The sequence below is a fragment of the Larimichthys crocea genome, chromosome I (genome assembly GCF_000972845.2).
Source record: "Larimichthys crocea isolate SSNF chromosome I, L_crocea_2.0, whole genome shotgun sequence".
Lineage (NCBI taxonomy): Eukaryota > Metazoa > Chordata > Actinopteri > Sciaenidae > Larimichthys > Larimichthys crocea.
Window position 1 is genome coordinate 34,195,823 of NC_040011.1, and position 17,458 is coordinate 34,213,280.

At 37.6% G+C, this 17,458-nt stretch overlaps 1 protein-coding gene across 3 annotated transcripts; it reads right to left on the reverse strand.

The window, feature by feature from the left end:
* Window positions 1-255: 255 nt before the first annotated feature.
* On the reverse strand, window positions 256-14,029 carry LOC104939352 (sodium-coupled neutral amino acid transporter 3). 3 transcript variants are annotated; one of them, XM_019257167.2, is made up of 17 exons: window positions 13,682-14,029; window positions 10,260-10,280; window positions 9,848-9,974; window positions 9,657-9,726; window positions 8,182-8,297; window positions 7,109-7,182; window positions 6,343-6,435; window positions 6,115-6,196; window positions 5,690-5,772; window positions 5,526-5,584; window positions 3,262-3,369; window positions 2,985-3,064; window positions 2,521-2,621; window positions 2,295-2,419; window positions 1,427-1,571; window positions 904-1,007; window positions 256-812 (listed from the first exon to the last, which is right to left on the reverse strand). In XM_019257167.2, exons 3-17 carry the CDS (start codon window positions 9,907-9,909, stop codon window positions 708-710), a joined length of 1,407 nt encoding a protein of 468 aa, XP_019112712.1. In that variant the 5' UTR covers window positions 9,910-9,974; window positions 10,260-10,280; window positions 13,682-14,029; the 3' UTR covers window positions 256-707. The 3 variants fall into 3 exon arrangements, with proteins under 3 accessions (XP_019112712.1, XP_010754182.1, XP_027135761.1); XM_010755880.3 differs by lacking the exon at window positions 10,260-10,280; XM_027279960.1 differs by lacking the exon at window positions 10,260-10,280 and having other exon boundaries at window positions 9,835-9,974.
* Window positions 14,030-17,458: the final 3,429 nt, after the last annotated feature.

The window sequence follows — 17,458 nt, forward strand, 5'->3', positions numbered from 1 at the left end:
AGTGTAGACATTTCTCTCTGTCCCGGAGATGTTGGTACCAGCCACGGTGTAGAAGGGGAGTAAAGCAGATATTTACGAGGGTAACCCCCCCTTTGCATTTAGAGTTTCTCTTTTATTACCTCAGAGGAGAGGGAGGGGGAGAAATGTCTACAAAAGGAGCAGTTGAATGTATTATCAGCAGAGAGGACTTTGCGACTCTTGTAGTCGTACTGTTGTCTCTCCTTGGCCAAGAATAAAACTCTCATTTAATACTGATCGTGTTCTCAGTCTTTATTGAATTTCCACGACACAATCAACTGAAGAAAATTATCTAAAGGCATTCATATTGTAGGGCTTTCAGATTTACAGAAATAACTGGACTTATAATGTTAAATACAATGTCTGTCAGATACCAGGTCTATTTTGAATATCAGTATTCAACAGTACAATACATTCTCTGCAACCTTGGTTTTAATTATTAATACTTGCATTGAGACATCTGTCCAATACTTTGAATATTGCTGTAAGCTGCATTTAAAGGCAAATCACTTTTAGTGGATGGGCTTCCATGGTCAACAAAACTGGGCTCCTCTCATCACTCTTCAGAAGTAGGAAGGATTGTCTTTATGATTATTAAAAACAGTCCCACCAAAGCCGCAAGCCTGTAGCAATAGATGAATCTTGGTTTTCAACATGCTGCTATTGCTGTGCGATTTGAGGGTTGTACTTTAATGGCCACCAAGATTTCGCTTTTCTCCACTCATCCAGTCCAGGCCGATGAATGTTAGGCTCATGGTCATGAATATGAAACCCAGTGCTGTGAAACACGCAGCCTAAAGACCCATAAAAGATATGTCAGTATCATTGGGCCTTTACATTCATTATAACTCAGCTCTTTGTTCTTAACCAGTGATATCAACCCACCTGGATCTTTGGTCTGGAGTTCATTGGCTCCTGGTTGATGGGGATAATGCGGATGTAGAACAGTCCTGGAAGGATAAAGATCAGACTGGGAGCAGTGGTTGCCCCTGGAAACAGAGGAGGCACACTAAACATTTGATTTGATGATTGCACTTACTCAGTTCCTGTATGGAAACAGTCCCCTGGTTATACTGTTATATGTCGTCTCTTGAGCCACAGCCACCCATTTCATATGGACATTCAAATGGCCAATATAAACTACTAGACTATGACTAGGCTATAAACTACTATAAACAGTATGATACGTGGAGAGGTTGGAATCTGGAGGCACGCTGCTAAATACCGCTAAATACCACTAAATCCTGCACACTAATCATTTAAGTCAACTCATTATTTTAAAATGGGATTGAATTGTTCTTTTGATCCTAACAGATTTTTATTGGAGTGCATTTTAGTACTAGAGCTAGAGTTGCTTTTTCTTCCTTTTCGTTCAGGCTTTCATAATATTTAAAGTCTAATATCTCACCAGTAATGCCAAAAATATCTCGAATGTTGGGAACAAGAATGACCAGCAGGTTGACAGCAAATAGCAGACACACAGCAATGGTGATGTGACGGAGCCATTGGAAGGGCTTGCCTGGAAACAGCAGCTGCAGGAGAGCACGGCGGATCTAAAAGACAACACAGTTGTAGAGACACAATTTCTCTTGACCCCTGCCAAAACTGACCAGTGATGACTTGTTTAGCCATATATCATCAACCACTGACTGTTGAGGTGGTACCCAGCAAAAGGCACAGAAATTTGAAAGCAAATGGCCTTGCACCAAATTGGAAGAATCTTCTTTATTCTAAGTCTCTAAGAGTCTTAAAACATACACAGAGGTTCTCTATAATGTAGCCTATTACTCATTAATGGAGGAAAATAAGAATAACCCCAGGTTTCTTTTCAGCACTGTAGCCTGACTAAGAGTCACAGCTCCATTGGGCCATGTATTCCTGCAGACCTCAGTAGTAATGACTTCTTGAATCAGCAGCCTGTTGCAGCAGCTCCTGTTTACTGTGATTTCAAGATAATAATATAATATAAGGTAGACAGTGATTATCCTATACCTGGAAAACTCACTTGTCATAACAGCTTGAAAACACTAGATGGATAAGAAATAACTTGTAAATTACGAATATATAGTAAAAAAAAGTCATGCTGAAAAAGTTCATCAAGTCATGTTGGTGTTAAAGAGTCTGACAGCTGTTGGAATGACCTGTGGTAGCTCTCCTTCTTACATGGTGGGAGTAGCAGTCTGTTGCTGAAGGAGCTGTTTATAGCCCCCACAGTCTCATGTAGGGGGTGTAAATAAGTTGTTCATGATGGATGTCAGCACAAGACATGTTCTTACAGGAAACAAGACCACAGGTACAGTTAGAGTGACAGCCACCAGCACAGCCAGTCGAACACACAGGATCAGAGTGTCCAGGGGGTCCACCTTACTGTATGTATGGAGTAGCTCTGCTTCAGTGTTCTCTGAAAATACACACACACACACACACACACACAGATTAGAACCTGTCACAACTCACAGTCTTTAAATGAGAGTCATATTCTGCAGCTGACTGTTGCCTCACCGAAGAAGGTCAGATAGCCAAATATGGCAGTGAAGAAGTACATGATGAACATGCCCAGTATAGAAACATTGCCAATATTTTGCATTCTTGTCTTGGTTGGGCTTTAGGAGAACAAAATAAATGCAGTACATTAATCAGAGGAGAGAAGCATGACATTTGTTTTTTCTGGAAAAGCTTATATTTAAAGTACAGCCCCTGATATTGCTAAGTGTGAAACTATCTTGGACAGGTTATAAAAAACAGGTTAAGCACTTTAATTTGATGAACATTTGTCATATTTGGGGCACAATCACAAAATCAATAGTGCAACTTTAACAAGCAAAAAATGTCATATTCTAAAGTATTCTATATTGTTACATTAAATAATGTTTTTCCACCTGAAAGATTCCCCCCATGGTTGCTGTAGAATTGCATGCTGTGTACTCTATCCAAAGAATGTAAGAATCTAATCGTGTACATCTTACTTGCTCAGTTCAGTGTAGATTGGAAGTACTTCAGGGTGACATACAAAGGCAAATGCCAGGATGGGAATGGTATATGCTGTCTGTAAATCAAGTAACAAGAGTATTTTCACATGGTTATTTTCCAGGAAGCACTTAAACTCTACATTAGCACAGTCTTTTGAACAGAGTTCATCATAAATTAACCATTCAAATGCAAATGGTCGTGTGTGTGTGTGTGTGTGTGTGTGTGTGTGTGTGTGTGTGTCTTAAATTTAATTAAGTTAAGTTAATCTCTGACCTCTTGATTGATTGTGAAGAGTTTGGTGGCACATATGTCATCTGTGCTGACAGAGTAGTTGCCAAACACTTCCAGAGGGCAAGTGATGTTGAATTTCTTGTAGATGACCTGAAAAGACAAAGAGAAAGTTTGGTGGGATTTAACAACTTATTATGTTTTGCTGCCTTTGGTAACAAAAAAACATACCTGGTACTCTTTGGACCCTTCCCAAATATATACATTTTAGTTGGTATAGTTGGTTAATTTTTACTACCATGTCTCTATATTTTTCTTACCGATATATTCAGTATTTGCACCTAGAAACTACTGTATGCCTTCCCAAAAGGAACAAATAGCACTAGTGATGGGAATTTTGGCTCTTTTTGGAGAGCCGGCTCTTTCGGCTCCCAAACGGCTCCTCACATTTTATTAATTGGTTTTATTTATTATTATATTGTTATTATTATATTATTTATTATTATTTTATATTTTTAAATGTTATTATATTATATTTTATTTTATTTTTGACATTGTAAAGCACTTTTGTCAGTGCATGCTGTGTAAAAATGTGCTATATAAATAAAACTTACTATTTAATTAATTTATCACCGTTTGTCGTTTTCTCTCGGTCTCTCGTCTCCCTCCTGTCGTGTTTGTCTTCCGCGACCGCTGTGTGTGTGTGTGTTTCTGTCACCCCTGCCGTGGATGCTGCTATACATCTTGACTTGGCTTTCACACAAAAAAGTGGAGAAAAAGCTAGTTTTTTTTTTTGCCTCCACTTTTTTAATTGAAAGCCGCCGAAGGAAAAAAAAACACATCGGCTCTGCAGCATCTGCAGAGAACACGCATGACACACGCATGACACACGGGGGACACGAGACAGTGAGGCACCGAAGTGGGGGGGGAAAAAAACGGCTCCCTAAATCGGCTTCCAACAAGGAGCCGGCTCCCATCGTTCACTTCCACGATCCGGCTCTTAGAACCGGATCATTCGCGACCGACACCACATCACTAAATGGCACACTACAGCAGCTGTCAGGGGTAACATATCCTTGTCCAATTAGCTAAACCTAAATGAATTCAACCTGATGATGATGAGATGTTTGTTGCGGTTGAATCGTCCAAAACATTACCTCCTGTGTCTTTTCCAAGTCAGTTTTTCTTGATCTTGATAGGAAATGTCATAAGACATCTTTGAAAACAGTTGCTCATGCTCGCTTCTGTCCACTCATATATTAGCTAGTTATGCCAAAAGAAGGAACAAAAAGCAACTAACTTATGTGAAGATCTGCAGAAATGATGGCCATCACAGTTACAGAACCTTCACACAAAATGGTGTGTGATATTCACGTTTTATGAATTCATTTGAATGGCTAGGATAACTTATAGTCTATCTAGTAATTAACAACAATTTATAACAACAGACGACAGTTTGAACAGTTCACATATTTCCTCAGAGTTCATAAGAATGCAGCGTAGTGAGAATACAGACCAGGTTTCACTGAGGAAACAAGCATCTGTCTGTCTGTTAACAGACCCCATTACTGTTATACTACAGAACTGTAATGTAAGAGCCAAATACATTGGAATGCCGATGATGTTGATGTTGTTGTTTCTGGTGTGTACAATAGGTGGCACAGTGTGAATATCAAAAGCCACAGATATAAAGGTAGGAAGGTGACTATTGTTGTCAGGTGTTTTGACCTAAAGGTTGAAAGCACAGTGTCTGGTTTTCTTAATTGTCATTCACGTTGTTGTTCTATTTAGCATGGATGAAAAAAAACAGGATCATTGCACTATCAAGAACAATGTGTGAATGCAACACGCAGTGCATAGATCATAAAGTAAAGTTTAGCGTCTCAACCAGGTCCCACCTGGGTGAAAAAGTAGCTTCAGTAATAGGCGAAGCTTGTTTAACAGCAGAGTAACTTCAGACTTCATGATTGAAGTTTTTATATCATGTCAACATGTCTGTCCATATTCACAAACCCCTCTCACTCATCTGCAAGCCCATTTTCTTTCTCTGCTGCAACACACATTAATTTACATAATAGGTGTGTGAATGTAAAAAGAAATGAACAGTTAATTCCAAAATTACTTTGACACATTGGGTCTTCCTCAGTATTACACTATTGGTAGTTTCCTAATAACACACAAGTGAAAACATGAATAGAGGGTTTATAGTCTTATGGTCACAATAGGTTTGTCAGTACACCTAGTATATGCATATATCTTGTTGGTCGTTAAGTTCCTGCCTGTGCTTTGACAATGACCCACAGACTCACCGCAGAGAGGAAGAAGACCATACAGGAGAGGGAGAAGCCACTGGTATAACCCAGATACCCTGCAGAATCCATAAAATAAATGAAAATGAAATAATAAATGGCCTAGTTGTACACAAGCCAAAAGCATTAGGAATTGTTAAGTATGATAAAGTTGTGGGACATACCCAGATGTTTCATCAGGGTTAGTGGGAGGATGATGCAGACAGTGACAATGATGATGAGGTAGTTTCCATTCATAAACCAGTCACTAGGTGCAGAAGATAAGACATCAGACACACATACAGTAAAGCAAAAACAAATAGTACACATGGTGTAAAACAGCTAAAAACAGTCCCCAGCAAATGGTAATATTTCCTTTGAACAGTTGATAACAACTAAGCAGATGTTTTCAGAAAGTCTTTTTTATAAACATGAGTTTAAACAAGTGTTTTTAAAGGCTGAGAGCCTCAGTCGTGAAGTGAAAAAGTTCTGAGAGACAGACTGACACATAGTTGGGTTTTGTCTATTCGTCTTTTATCTTATACCTCTGTAATGGACACAGATGAAACTTCACACATTTCTTTATTTCAAAGTTGTGAGAAGTACTCACTCAGAGCTGAATGCCTGGCCAAGAAATGCTTGGATGACCAGTGGTAACTCAGATTTTACTATGAACAGGTAGCTGGACATGGCTGCAGGTAAGGAAAAGAAAGTGTTTACACATTCTTTCATAACAGTGATGTTCTTGTACCTCAGATTCCCTTGGAAAGATGAATCATCCCCACCTACTCATAGGACTTAAACATTTCAAATGCCACACCTAGATATCTAGTATTACCTCCAATGTTATGTAGTGTTATGATGACAGCTGCCAAAATCTTCCCTAGATGTCCAAAAGCTCTCAGGCCAAGCTGCTCGTAGGCACGAATACCTGAAGTGACCAATAATAAAGAACATGTTAACCTGACTAGACATTGAGACACTTGTAAGCTAAATTGGCCTAATATATGGAATAGAGGATAGGTGAGAAATTGCTGAAGTCAATGGTCAATGGTGAGGTCAGGAAGGAAGAAAGTGTTCAAGAGCCTCTGATGTCTTATGCTGTGTTATTTATTGATGCTTGGCCAAGGAGAATTAGAGACACTCTCAAAGTTCATCAGAAGTGCCTGAATTGGTCTCACATTCTGCCCAACTCATCCTGGTGGATAGACTTTAAACCCCAAGATAACACCACAAATACTATACGCCCAGAATTAGTCAAAGAGAATGTTTTTATTCATGCAGGTGTTATTGTCAGCATATTCTAGTCTGGAGACACAGATGTCTGTTTATGCAGATTGGAACGGTAAACAGCAAGCTATCTATTATGTCTAGGAAGGCAGCAATAGGTCTCTTGGACCCTGGCCACCACAGTGTTGAGATAGACTGGCACCTACTGTTCTCAGCAAAAGCCAAACAACTAATACTGCCGAGGACCTCAAGGCCCACATGTGACCTGTGTAACTGAAGGATAGAAAATTCCATAACAACAGGGAGACACTTTTGAAAGGTTTTAGCTCTGTGACCAATATTTTCTAAATTGCAATAACTAAATAAATCCTCACCCACAACTCCAGCACTGCGTAGCAGCAGGTGGATGGAGTAACAGGACAGACAGGCTATACATGTCAGTAGGATCCTGTAAAACACAAACAGGCACGGAAGGTAATGTCATTAATGTCACTTTTTATATGTTGATTAGCTTCAGTAAATTGTGTATCGCATAAAAAAAGCTTCATTAAAGTCTTTTGTTGTTGTCGTTGAAATTATTAAAGCTACAGGCACTCATTACAGTGTGGCTATCACTGCAGAGATAGAGTTTTCAGTGAGCCAAGTAAAAACGGCACAGTAGTTTAACCAAATTGATACATATACAGTACATACTTTATTTTCTCTTTTGCTGTTCTTGAATCTAAAGTGAAAACAGACAACTTTTGATTTTTATTGTCTGTGCCACTCTATCAAAGGCTGGAAAGTTTTCAGTTTTCCTTAGAGTGAAAGGTACACTTAAATTACAATTATATTGATTAGGCATGGATGGATGGCATCTGTATATGTTGTTCATGCCATAGAGCATAGAGAAGGATTATGGTGCTTTGATAGTGACACTGTTGGTGTTTTACTCGAAATTCAAAGCCAACAAGACTCAAGACACCAAGACTGTTGTAAAAGCATTCTATGTGATGACCTCATGAAGCTGACTTCAGAGAATGAGAGAAAGAGTCTGCAAAGCTGTTAATAAAGCAAAAAGGTGGCTACTTTGAATGAGAATGAGTCAGACTTTTGATTGGTACTGCATTTTCCAAAAGTGATTTGTTTTGGAAGGCACAGGAACATATTTTGTCATTTTATTTGGAGGAATTGTTGGTTTGCCAGGTTGTCCATCATGTCTTAAAGATAAGTTATAGCAAAGTTGTGGCCACACACTCTGCTTTGTAATGTAAAATAAGCAGTTAATCTTGAAGAGCCATTTGGAGTTAGGTAGATTTATGTTTAGTTAATTATATAAATAAGCATAATATATAATATATGTGTATGTGTGTTTCTTTGTGCTTAGGTGCGTGCGTGCGTGCGTGCGTGCGTGCATGCGTGTGTGTGTGCGTGTGTTGTCAGTCTATTGTCTATTTCTGGTACTCACAGGAAGAGAATTATGCCGGTGTTTGACATGGCGTATGACAGACCCAGAATGCCGCTGCCCATAATGGCATTGCTCAAGTTGAATACAGACATCCCAAAGGAGGTTTTGCCTTCAAACTAGAAAAAGTAATACACTACAATATTAACTTTAAAGACACAATAACAATGATTTAATGTTGGTTGCATGTTGTGAAATTACATCACAATTGACTTCAGTATAGTTCCAAGTCATGCAATATCTTTCAACAGACTAATGACAAATCATCTTAGACCCAGAGGAAAAAAAGTTTCGCTTTTCTGATATTTTTATGATAATTTAAGTATTGTGGTTGAAAGAAACATATTGCAGCAATTTAAAAAAAAATAATTCTTTTTTATGGACTGTCCCTTGTAGTGGACATCGGGTCTTGTTTGATACAGAATGTAATGTTATAATACTGAATTCATTTTCCTGTGGATTTCTTTTAAAAATTCTTTTCAATTCATGAACATTAAAGTAGATGAAGACAGTTACATGAAGAATATACATCTGAATGCTCTGGCTATTTTATATTATATTCTGTGAATATCAATTTTAAATCTTTGTGAAAATATGAAAGATTTAAAGATGCCAGCTAGCAATCAGGGCTACAATGTAATCCTAAAGGAGCGAACATGTTGTCTTTTAACAAAATTAATTCAAATTGTGACATTCAAACTCTTTAAACTACCAAACAGGGTTAGTTAAACACGGAGTAAAAATAAACTGATATTTACTGAAATATCCTTACTGGTTCTTCTCACAATGAACATTTGAACAAGAATTTAAACTCATCTCATCTTCAGACTGCTCTAAATCTAAATCTCCCTCCACAATTCTTAGCAAAATCATCTCTGCCTCACTTAGCCCTCTGCTCCCTGATGTATTAAAAATGGGGGTTAGTAAGTCCTGATGTCCACTACAAAGGACATTACATAAAAGTTGTGCTTTAAAAGGGTTAAAATTACTGTGTCTAAAAATGTTACTAAATTGAAGTAAAGACTTTGATATTTAAAAAAAAACTTGATTTTAAACAATAGAAACTGTAAACTGTATTTGCAAAAAAAAATTGTTGACTTATCGCTCTTGTTTCTCGCTATTTTGAAAAAAGTCAGATAGATTCTATATGTTATGCTTGGCTTAGAGGTCTGAGACTCATGTTCTGCACAGAGGACAAAATGAATTGCTGGGTCTTAGGAGGATATTTTAAACTCTTTACCATTATGTTTTAGGGAGAAATCAATGGCTGGATTATGTTCTCAGTTCAGTCCCTTTATAACATGTCATTATTACAGCTATTAAATAGGCACTAATAGCACCATTATTAGATTACAAATTATTTAAAGAGGAATTACATCTGATAATGTTGTAGCCATCTGATCTGTTTCAGATCCCTAATAATTAGTGAAGACATTTCATCAAAACGAATTCATTACCTCTACCTCTTTCATACTCACATCTGTGAACTGAGGTATTTTTGATCCATCGCTCTTGTGTTTCAGAAACTTTGCTTCCTCTGGTGGAACTCTGTAATGTCCACCACAAACAAAAGAGAAACATGCTTTTTCAACTTTAGATAGTTTAAACTTAATTTATTTACCATGAATTCAGCGTGAGTCTGCAAATAGGACATACATAGGAAACATACCCTTCCATAAGCACAGCACCATCATGGTGGTGAGTACAATTTGATAGCTTCTGCAGTTCCATGTTTATGACAAGGCTCACTTAACTGGAAATTTTCAGAAGAATGAAATGGCATTTAATGGTGAAATCTAAAAAAAAGGAGAAACACAAACAGCCTAAAATTACCTCATATTGCATATTTATTTAATTTTATATTTTATATTACATTTTGTACTGACTGTAAACATTATCAGTATGTAAACTGGTTGTTTGTTTTAAGTCATTATACTTAAAAAACTTGACTTTAGCCACATTAGCTGGCAGCATGGCCCTAGGATTATAATGTTGTTGGTTGTTTCAACCAGAATCAGAATCACTTTAATTGGCGAGGTATGTGTACACACACACAAGGAATTTGACTCTGGTTTCAATACCTTTGGTCCAGTGTGAAATAACTGACAAGAGTTAAATAAAGACAAAAAAGAGAAGAGCAGACAGACAGTGAGAGACAGAGAGAGAGAGAGACAAAGAGAGATAAATAACAAATATATAAATAACAAAAACAACATTTTACCAAAGAGAAAACATACATAGGAACAAACAGAACCAATGCCTGTGTAATATGGAAGTTGTTCAAACTGCTTCCACTAGTATTAAAAACTAATCTAAAAGGGGAAGTCAAGGTGTTTTTAGAAAAAGCCCATTTTATCTACAGAGAGAGTAGGCCTCTTTCATGTAGTACAATATCTTGTCCTGGCATGTTTTTATTTTTTAAAGATATATTTTGGGATTTTTGAACCGTTATTGTATAGTAGCAGCTGAAGAGTGACTGGAAAGTGGGAGAGAGAGGGGGAATGACATGCAGCAAAGTGACCACAGGACAAACATAAAACATGGGCCACTACAGCGAGGACTTAGCCTTTGTACATAGGGCGCACACTCTACCTACTTAGCTAACCAGTCATCGCATTGGCATGTTTCTACAGTAGCCCAGAGTGGACAAACCAAACACTGGCTAGATGGGGCTTTTCGCTGCCACCATAGCTCTTCCTGCAAGCTTGGAAGGGTGAGGCGGTCACAATCTGTAACTTCACCACTAGATGCCGCTAGATCATACACACTGAACCTTTAAGTAACCAAGTACAGGAAAAATGCTGACAGGGCAACTGTTGGCACCTTCCAGGCTTTGGGGCACACTAGACAATTATTTGCTAACATGTTCACCATGACACCTCAGGTGATAATATGGTGGTGTTATATTCCACAGCATTCATATGAAAAAAAAATACTATTACTGCAGCTTTAAGTATTTAAGTGAAGGCGTTTTAGGCAGAGTGTTTGGAGTGACAGAGATACTCAACATGAATTTTATTAAATCTGAATCCAGTGGAGCGCCTTGGTAGATGAATGGTTAGATTGCATTCCCCATACTCACTTCCTAGTTATAGTTATGTCATACCAATCCCTCTCTTCTCTGTCCCTTGTCCTGACCCAATAAAGGACAAAATTCCCCCAAAAAACTATCTAATTGTATTCCAATATAGAATTTGCTTATGGAAACCACACTTTTTTCTATTTAGTTTTGATTTATTTAGCTTTCAATTTTTCAAGTTTTTAAAATGATAAATATTTAAGAACAAAAATAGAAACATGGAGGGAACTAAGGCTAAAACTAAGATTTGCTATCCAGTTAAATGACCTGTCAGATCCTAGGTAGTGAGGGTGGGTGAACAGACCTTATCCATTTTCACCAATGGAGCACCCTAGGGCTGTGAACACACAACTGTGCAGCCACTATTTCAGATTTGCTGACAACAAAGCTCTGGTGTGTCTGATCACTTAAATCAATGAAAATGTCTATCTGAAGGAAATAGAGGGCTTACAACAGCAGCAAGATTAAGGACATGATAGTGGACTTTGATAAGAAGCAGTGGAGGAACTATGTGCCCCTTAATATCTATTGGTCATTGGTGAAGAGAGTGGACAACTATAATTGCCTTGTACAATAGGTGCCTAAAAGATATTTGTACCAGACACTGCAAAAATGAGGCTTGGAAATCTTTAAGGATCCCTATCACCCAGATAACAGCCCTGCTCCTTTCCCTTCTATGCTCAAGAAGATGGTCATATATAATTATATGTGACAATTAAGCTAAACTGAACAGATTGTAATAATAAAAACAATATACATGGTTAACAGAATCAAAGGCTTATTATTCCAATTATGTTTTGTATTAGATGGCCAATTTCTCAAACTGCAGTGAAAGGCAACGTGGCTCTACAGATAAGAACCTGGAGTGAAGCCAAGTCTGGAAGGCTCCACTTGTGGATATCTCCTCCCTGTGAACTCATTAATGACAGACAGAGTGATAACAGCTGAGAATGACCTCCCTGCTCAAACTTGACTGAGCCTGCTCCTCAGACATTGACATTTTGTACAGAAGTCGTCACATGGACTATTTGTAAACACAATCCTTAAAAATAGATATATTTTTCAATTTTCATGCTATCATGCTATTTGCATTACAGAGATTATTTATGCTTCCCAGAGAGAAATAATACATACATATTTTATTTAGAAAATAAATACGGCACTGTCATGAAATTCAGGTAGTGGCCACAGGTTATATTAGGTCAAATATTGGAACCAATTACATGATCAAAATCAGGTTATGTCTATCAATTTAAAAGTTATAAGTGACATACTTTAATGACACTTAGAAGAAGGATGTATGTTTGAACTGTTTTACCGTGTGAAACAGGATCCCTTTAGCTTGATTTAGGTTCTTATCATATCATAACTGACTGGATTCCAGTGTTGATTTTTTAGTTTTCTAGACTTTTGTTTTTTTAGTTGTCTTTTTGATATTGATCACGCAAATGTTGTTTGAACCTGTTTTTTATATTATGATCTCAGACATTCAATATCCAACACAACATAAATACAACATTTTTATGATTATATGTGAAATATAATACATTGAAATTGAAATGCAGATTGAGAATATAAAAAAAGAAAAGTGACAGGAGGGCATCTGGAAGTCAAACTGTTTCCTGTGGCCATCTGCTCACCTGACACTATCTGACATATTGTACACCCACCCACCCAGTGCACCAATCAGCTTCAAATGTTTCTTGCCCGTGTTTTTTGGGCAAAGAAAACTGTAAACAGAAAATTCTATTTATAACAGACTATGTGCTATAACATGTGCTTCCAGTGAGTCTTGTATAATCAAATCATTATTTATACATCAAATGATAGCCCAACAGTATGTTAATACAACAATTGAAACGGCTGTTCTCCTTGTTGTTTTCCTTTGTTTCCTTATTGCATTTAAATAGTTTTCACTGTCAAACTAATAAATACCCTAAGACATGTTTTAACACAGATTCCTCAGGTTTTTGCAAAAAATAAACCTGTACATAATACAACCTTTAGAATGGGAAATACAATACTGTAATAATAATGTAATTCTTATTCTCAATAAGAAAAGATATATATCATCTATCACGGATGATTAAATTGTAAATTGTTCAAAAGAATGTAAATGTACAATAGATACCAACTAACCTAGCTGTGCACAATGCATGCACTTATAGTTACTTTAGGTTTAACTAATTGACTCTCACATCTGGAGCACAGTTGCATAATCTGTGCATACAACTAGTTTAATGCCTCTGATAAAAAATAAATAAATAAATAGCTTTAAAAAGCAAAGCCTCTAAGTACTAGCTGGTGCCAGTAAAAAGCTTTTTCTCCCATGGTTCTTTCGTCTTCCTGAAAAGACCTCCTCAAGTTACAAAACCATGTGGCAACAACATAGCTCCAACTCAGACAAAAAACTGACTGACTTACCTCCAGAAGCAGGCCCACCTGACCCTGTGAAGCAGAGAAGCAATCTGTGTGGTAAAATCCTTGGATAAGAGGTGTAGTTTTGCAGAGAAGCTTAAGGTGTCTAAAGAAAAGGAATATAGAGAAGAAGGGAGCTAATGTGGGAGTAGGCGGTGAGAAGGGAGGGCTGCTGAAAATTGTGGTTTCAAATTTCTCATCACATGTAGAGGTACTCCTCTTCCTTTCTAAAAGAAAAAAAGAAAGAAAGAAAACAAGTTAACTTTTTCTCAGGCTCTGGTGATGGATTGCTCTGTTGAGAACTGTTTCCGTATTTTTTCCTACTCCTTGTCTCTTAGTTGTGAACACTGGAAATATGGTAAGGTGGTTCAAGGTTGCATAAGAGACTAAAGGCTGCAGCTCTGCATTAGACGCAAACTGGAAAAAGCTAGTTATTAGATCAATGTGGAAACGTTACACAGAAAGGTAAATATGTAAACCAGCATTCCCCAGAAGTGTCCGATGTGACTTGACTGCTGCAGCTGAATGGAGCTGTTTGAAACCAGACATGGTCTAGGATGGCTATTCTGGTATATTGTTTCTACACAGGACCACTTTTTCATCTTTGTGTAGAGGTTTGGCTGCTCTAATAATGTTCCTCCAGTTATTAAATCCATTATTGTATGATTTATATTGTAGACAAAAATGTGAATGGTTGTTCTTGTACTGAAATAGAGCATTTAAGTCCTGTGAAAACCCCCTGGCATTCCCCATTATACCACACCTTACCCTCAATTTTTGTGTCATGGCAGAACCATAGATGGTTATATGTGGTGTTTCTGCCATGTTTTGTTAGTGTCTGGACATTCAGGCTGAATCCAACTTCTTTGTTGTCGAGAAATTGCTAAAGTTAAAGGTCAATGGTGAGGTCAGGAGGGAAGAAAGTGTTCAGGAGCCTTTAATGCCTTGTGCTGTAATATTTACTGACAAGGAGAATTAGAGATACTCTCAAAGTACATCAGAAATTCCTGAGTCAGTCTCACATTCTGCTCAACTCATGCTGGCGGATAGACTTTAAACCCCAAGATAACACCACAAATACTAGCCAGAATTAGCCAAAGAGAACGTTTTTACCCATGCAGGTGTTATTATCAGCATATTCTAATCTGAAGACACAGATGTCTGTTTACACAGATTGGAACATCAACGGCAAGCCATCTATTATGTCTAGGAAGGCAGCAATGGGTCTCTTCAACCCTGGCCACCACACTACTACTGTTCTCAATGAAAGTCAATCAACTAATACTGCTGAGGACCTCAAGGCCTCAGCAGTATTAGTTGTAACCTAAGGATAGAAATTCCATAACAACCCCCTCTTGTTGATCATAAGATCAATACTAACTACCGAATACTAATAATTATCAAGTTTAGAGACCACCAGAGAGCACAGTCAGAACGGGAATGACACAAACATCACTCAACTCAACTCAACTCAAACTGTATTTATAAAGCACATTTAAAAACAACCGAGGTTGACCAAAGTGCTGTACAGGTTGATACAAATAATATACAAATAATATACATATAATACATAAAGTGCCAATGGGTTAAGACAAATGATAAGACACTTAAGTTTGATTAAAAGCCAGGGAGAAAAAGTGCGTTTTTAAGGAGGATTTAAAAACCTAAAAAAATCCAGTAGATCGGATGTGCCAGGGCAGATTATTACATAGCCTAGGGGCCGCTGCCACAAAGGCTCGGTCACCTTTGGTTTTTAGTTTTAATTTAGGGGCAGCCAGTAGCAGCTGACTAGAGGATCTTAGTGTTCTGGCGGGGGTGTGAATATGAAGAAGCTTGGTTAAATACTGGGGGGCTAAGCCATTACAAGCTTTACAAAACATTCTTAATCACACAGAAATCAGGAGTATTTGAAATCAAAATTATTCTAAAAGAACATCAATAGAAATGATTTGTCCAACAAAACAGTCGGTTAAAATTATTTCATACAATCAGTGAGAAACTTTAAGAACCCCTCTTATGTACCCCCTCATCCCATTCCCATGATGTGTGAGTTTCTCCTTCAGGCCAACAAGGGCATTTAAGGGGTAACCCTTAAGCGAGTGACGATCCCCTACAACACCAAGGTGTGAAAGGAGGTCATCAGAGAGGCCACAGATCACATGCGAATATACCACTGGTAGAGGAGAAAGATCAAATGTATTATATAACCTAACAAATACAACACTACAATTAAAACAGGTTTCATAAAACAATTGACTTAACATTCTAAATTAAAATTTCTTTTTTTCTTAATAGAATAATCCCATGAACAATCAATATCCATCAGTTGCATATCATCATGCAATAATTGTACCATTTCAATTTAATCATAATACCATATTATGGTGAAAATTATCATTGAGATATTAGATTTTAAAATGATTCTTAACATTGGAATCCATAAATTATCAAAGGTCACGCATTTTTTATTCAGAACAACAATCATATACACAAGCAAAGCTAGAGACATCACAATAAAGCTAAACTAAAATTGAACACAGATGTAACAAAAGGTTGGTATTTTTGTCTGAAAAAGTATGTTTCTTCAACTTTATTTTGCACAAACATTTCACAATCAGCTCTGGTGAATGGAATCAAGTTCGTTATTGGAGAGTGTATAGAAGAAGGCATATTTTGGCAGTTTTAACAGTTACTGTGATTGACTGAGGGCTGAATTTGTTTTGTTTTTTCATCTTTTCACTACAGGTTAAGAAACACTACCTCTAACTCTATTAGGTACCTTTGGTTTAGCTTTGGCTACATTGAGTGAATTTATGGAAGAAAATTGACCAATATATAGAAAACTATTTTACCACAGTACAGATCTTACCGCTCTGCACCTCCCCTGGAACATCTTGGTAATTAACAGCCCACAGTTTATAATCAGGATAACTTTTCAATGGCTGTTTAGTGAAACACCACAGCTCCAGAGGTTCAGTCAAAGGTACAGCAGCTGTGAATGTTACCTTCATTACCTGGGTACACTCAACACTGTCTTAATCAGAGCTTTGTCATGCGTTGTCCACGACCATTTACCTTGAGAGTGTCAGGCCCAGAACAAAGCGGCAGACTCAGTCGCGGAATAGGCAGGTTTCGAAGAGGCTTTATTAGTTCCGAGCTGCAGAACACAGTCTACAAAATTTACAACAAAAATGGCTACTCTAAGCAGCACTCTAACTCTAACTCTAAATCCTCTGCTACACTCTCTTGGGAAAAAACGAAAACACTGAACTAGAAAGAAAAACGCTTCACCAAAATGGGAAGGAAAGATCTAATAAAGTTTATCAAACAAAAACACTCTCTCAAAATGAGGAGGAAACAGAACTATCTATATCTTATGGCCTAATCACCTAAACTGGCTGGAAACAAAAATCAATCCCGGAGGATGAAAAAACTTTATCAAAAGGAAAGAAACCAACAAACAGAAAACGATCCCGAAGGATGAAAACAGGCTACAAAAAACTCTTTCTAATCTTGAACTAAGGGCTATGAAAACTTATAAAACAAGGACACGTGGAACAGGCTTTGGAGGCAATGGAAGGGCTTGGGTGCGACGAAACGAGAACGAAGACACTTCGGCACAGGACAAGGGGAAACACAGACTATATATACACATGAGGGAAATGGGGAACAGGTGGAAACAATCAGGGCGGGGAAGACAATCAGACTGGTGACACATGAGGAAGGGCAAGTGACCTGAAACGAGAGGAGAGTTAACTTTCAAAATAAAACAGGAAATGACAA

Coding starts and splice junctions, on each gene's coding strand:
- LOC104939352 (XM_010755880.3), bottom strand. CDS start 9,909: ATGGAACTGCAGAAGCTATCAAATTGTACTCACCACCATGATGGTGCT. Junction 5,773..6,114: donor GGCCAGGCATTCAGCTCTGA/GTGAGTACTTCT, acceptor TTCTGCACCTAG/TGACTGGTTTATGAATGGAA. Junction 1,008..1,426: donor AGATATTTTTGGCATTACTG/GTGAGATATTAG, acceptor CTCTGTTTCCAG/GGGCAACCACTGCTCCCAGT.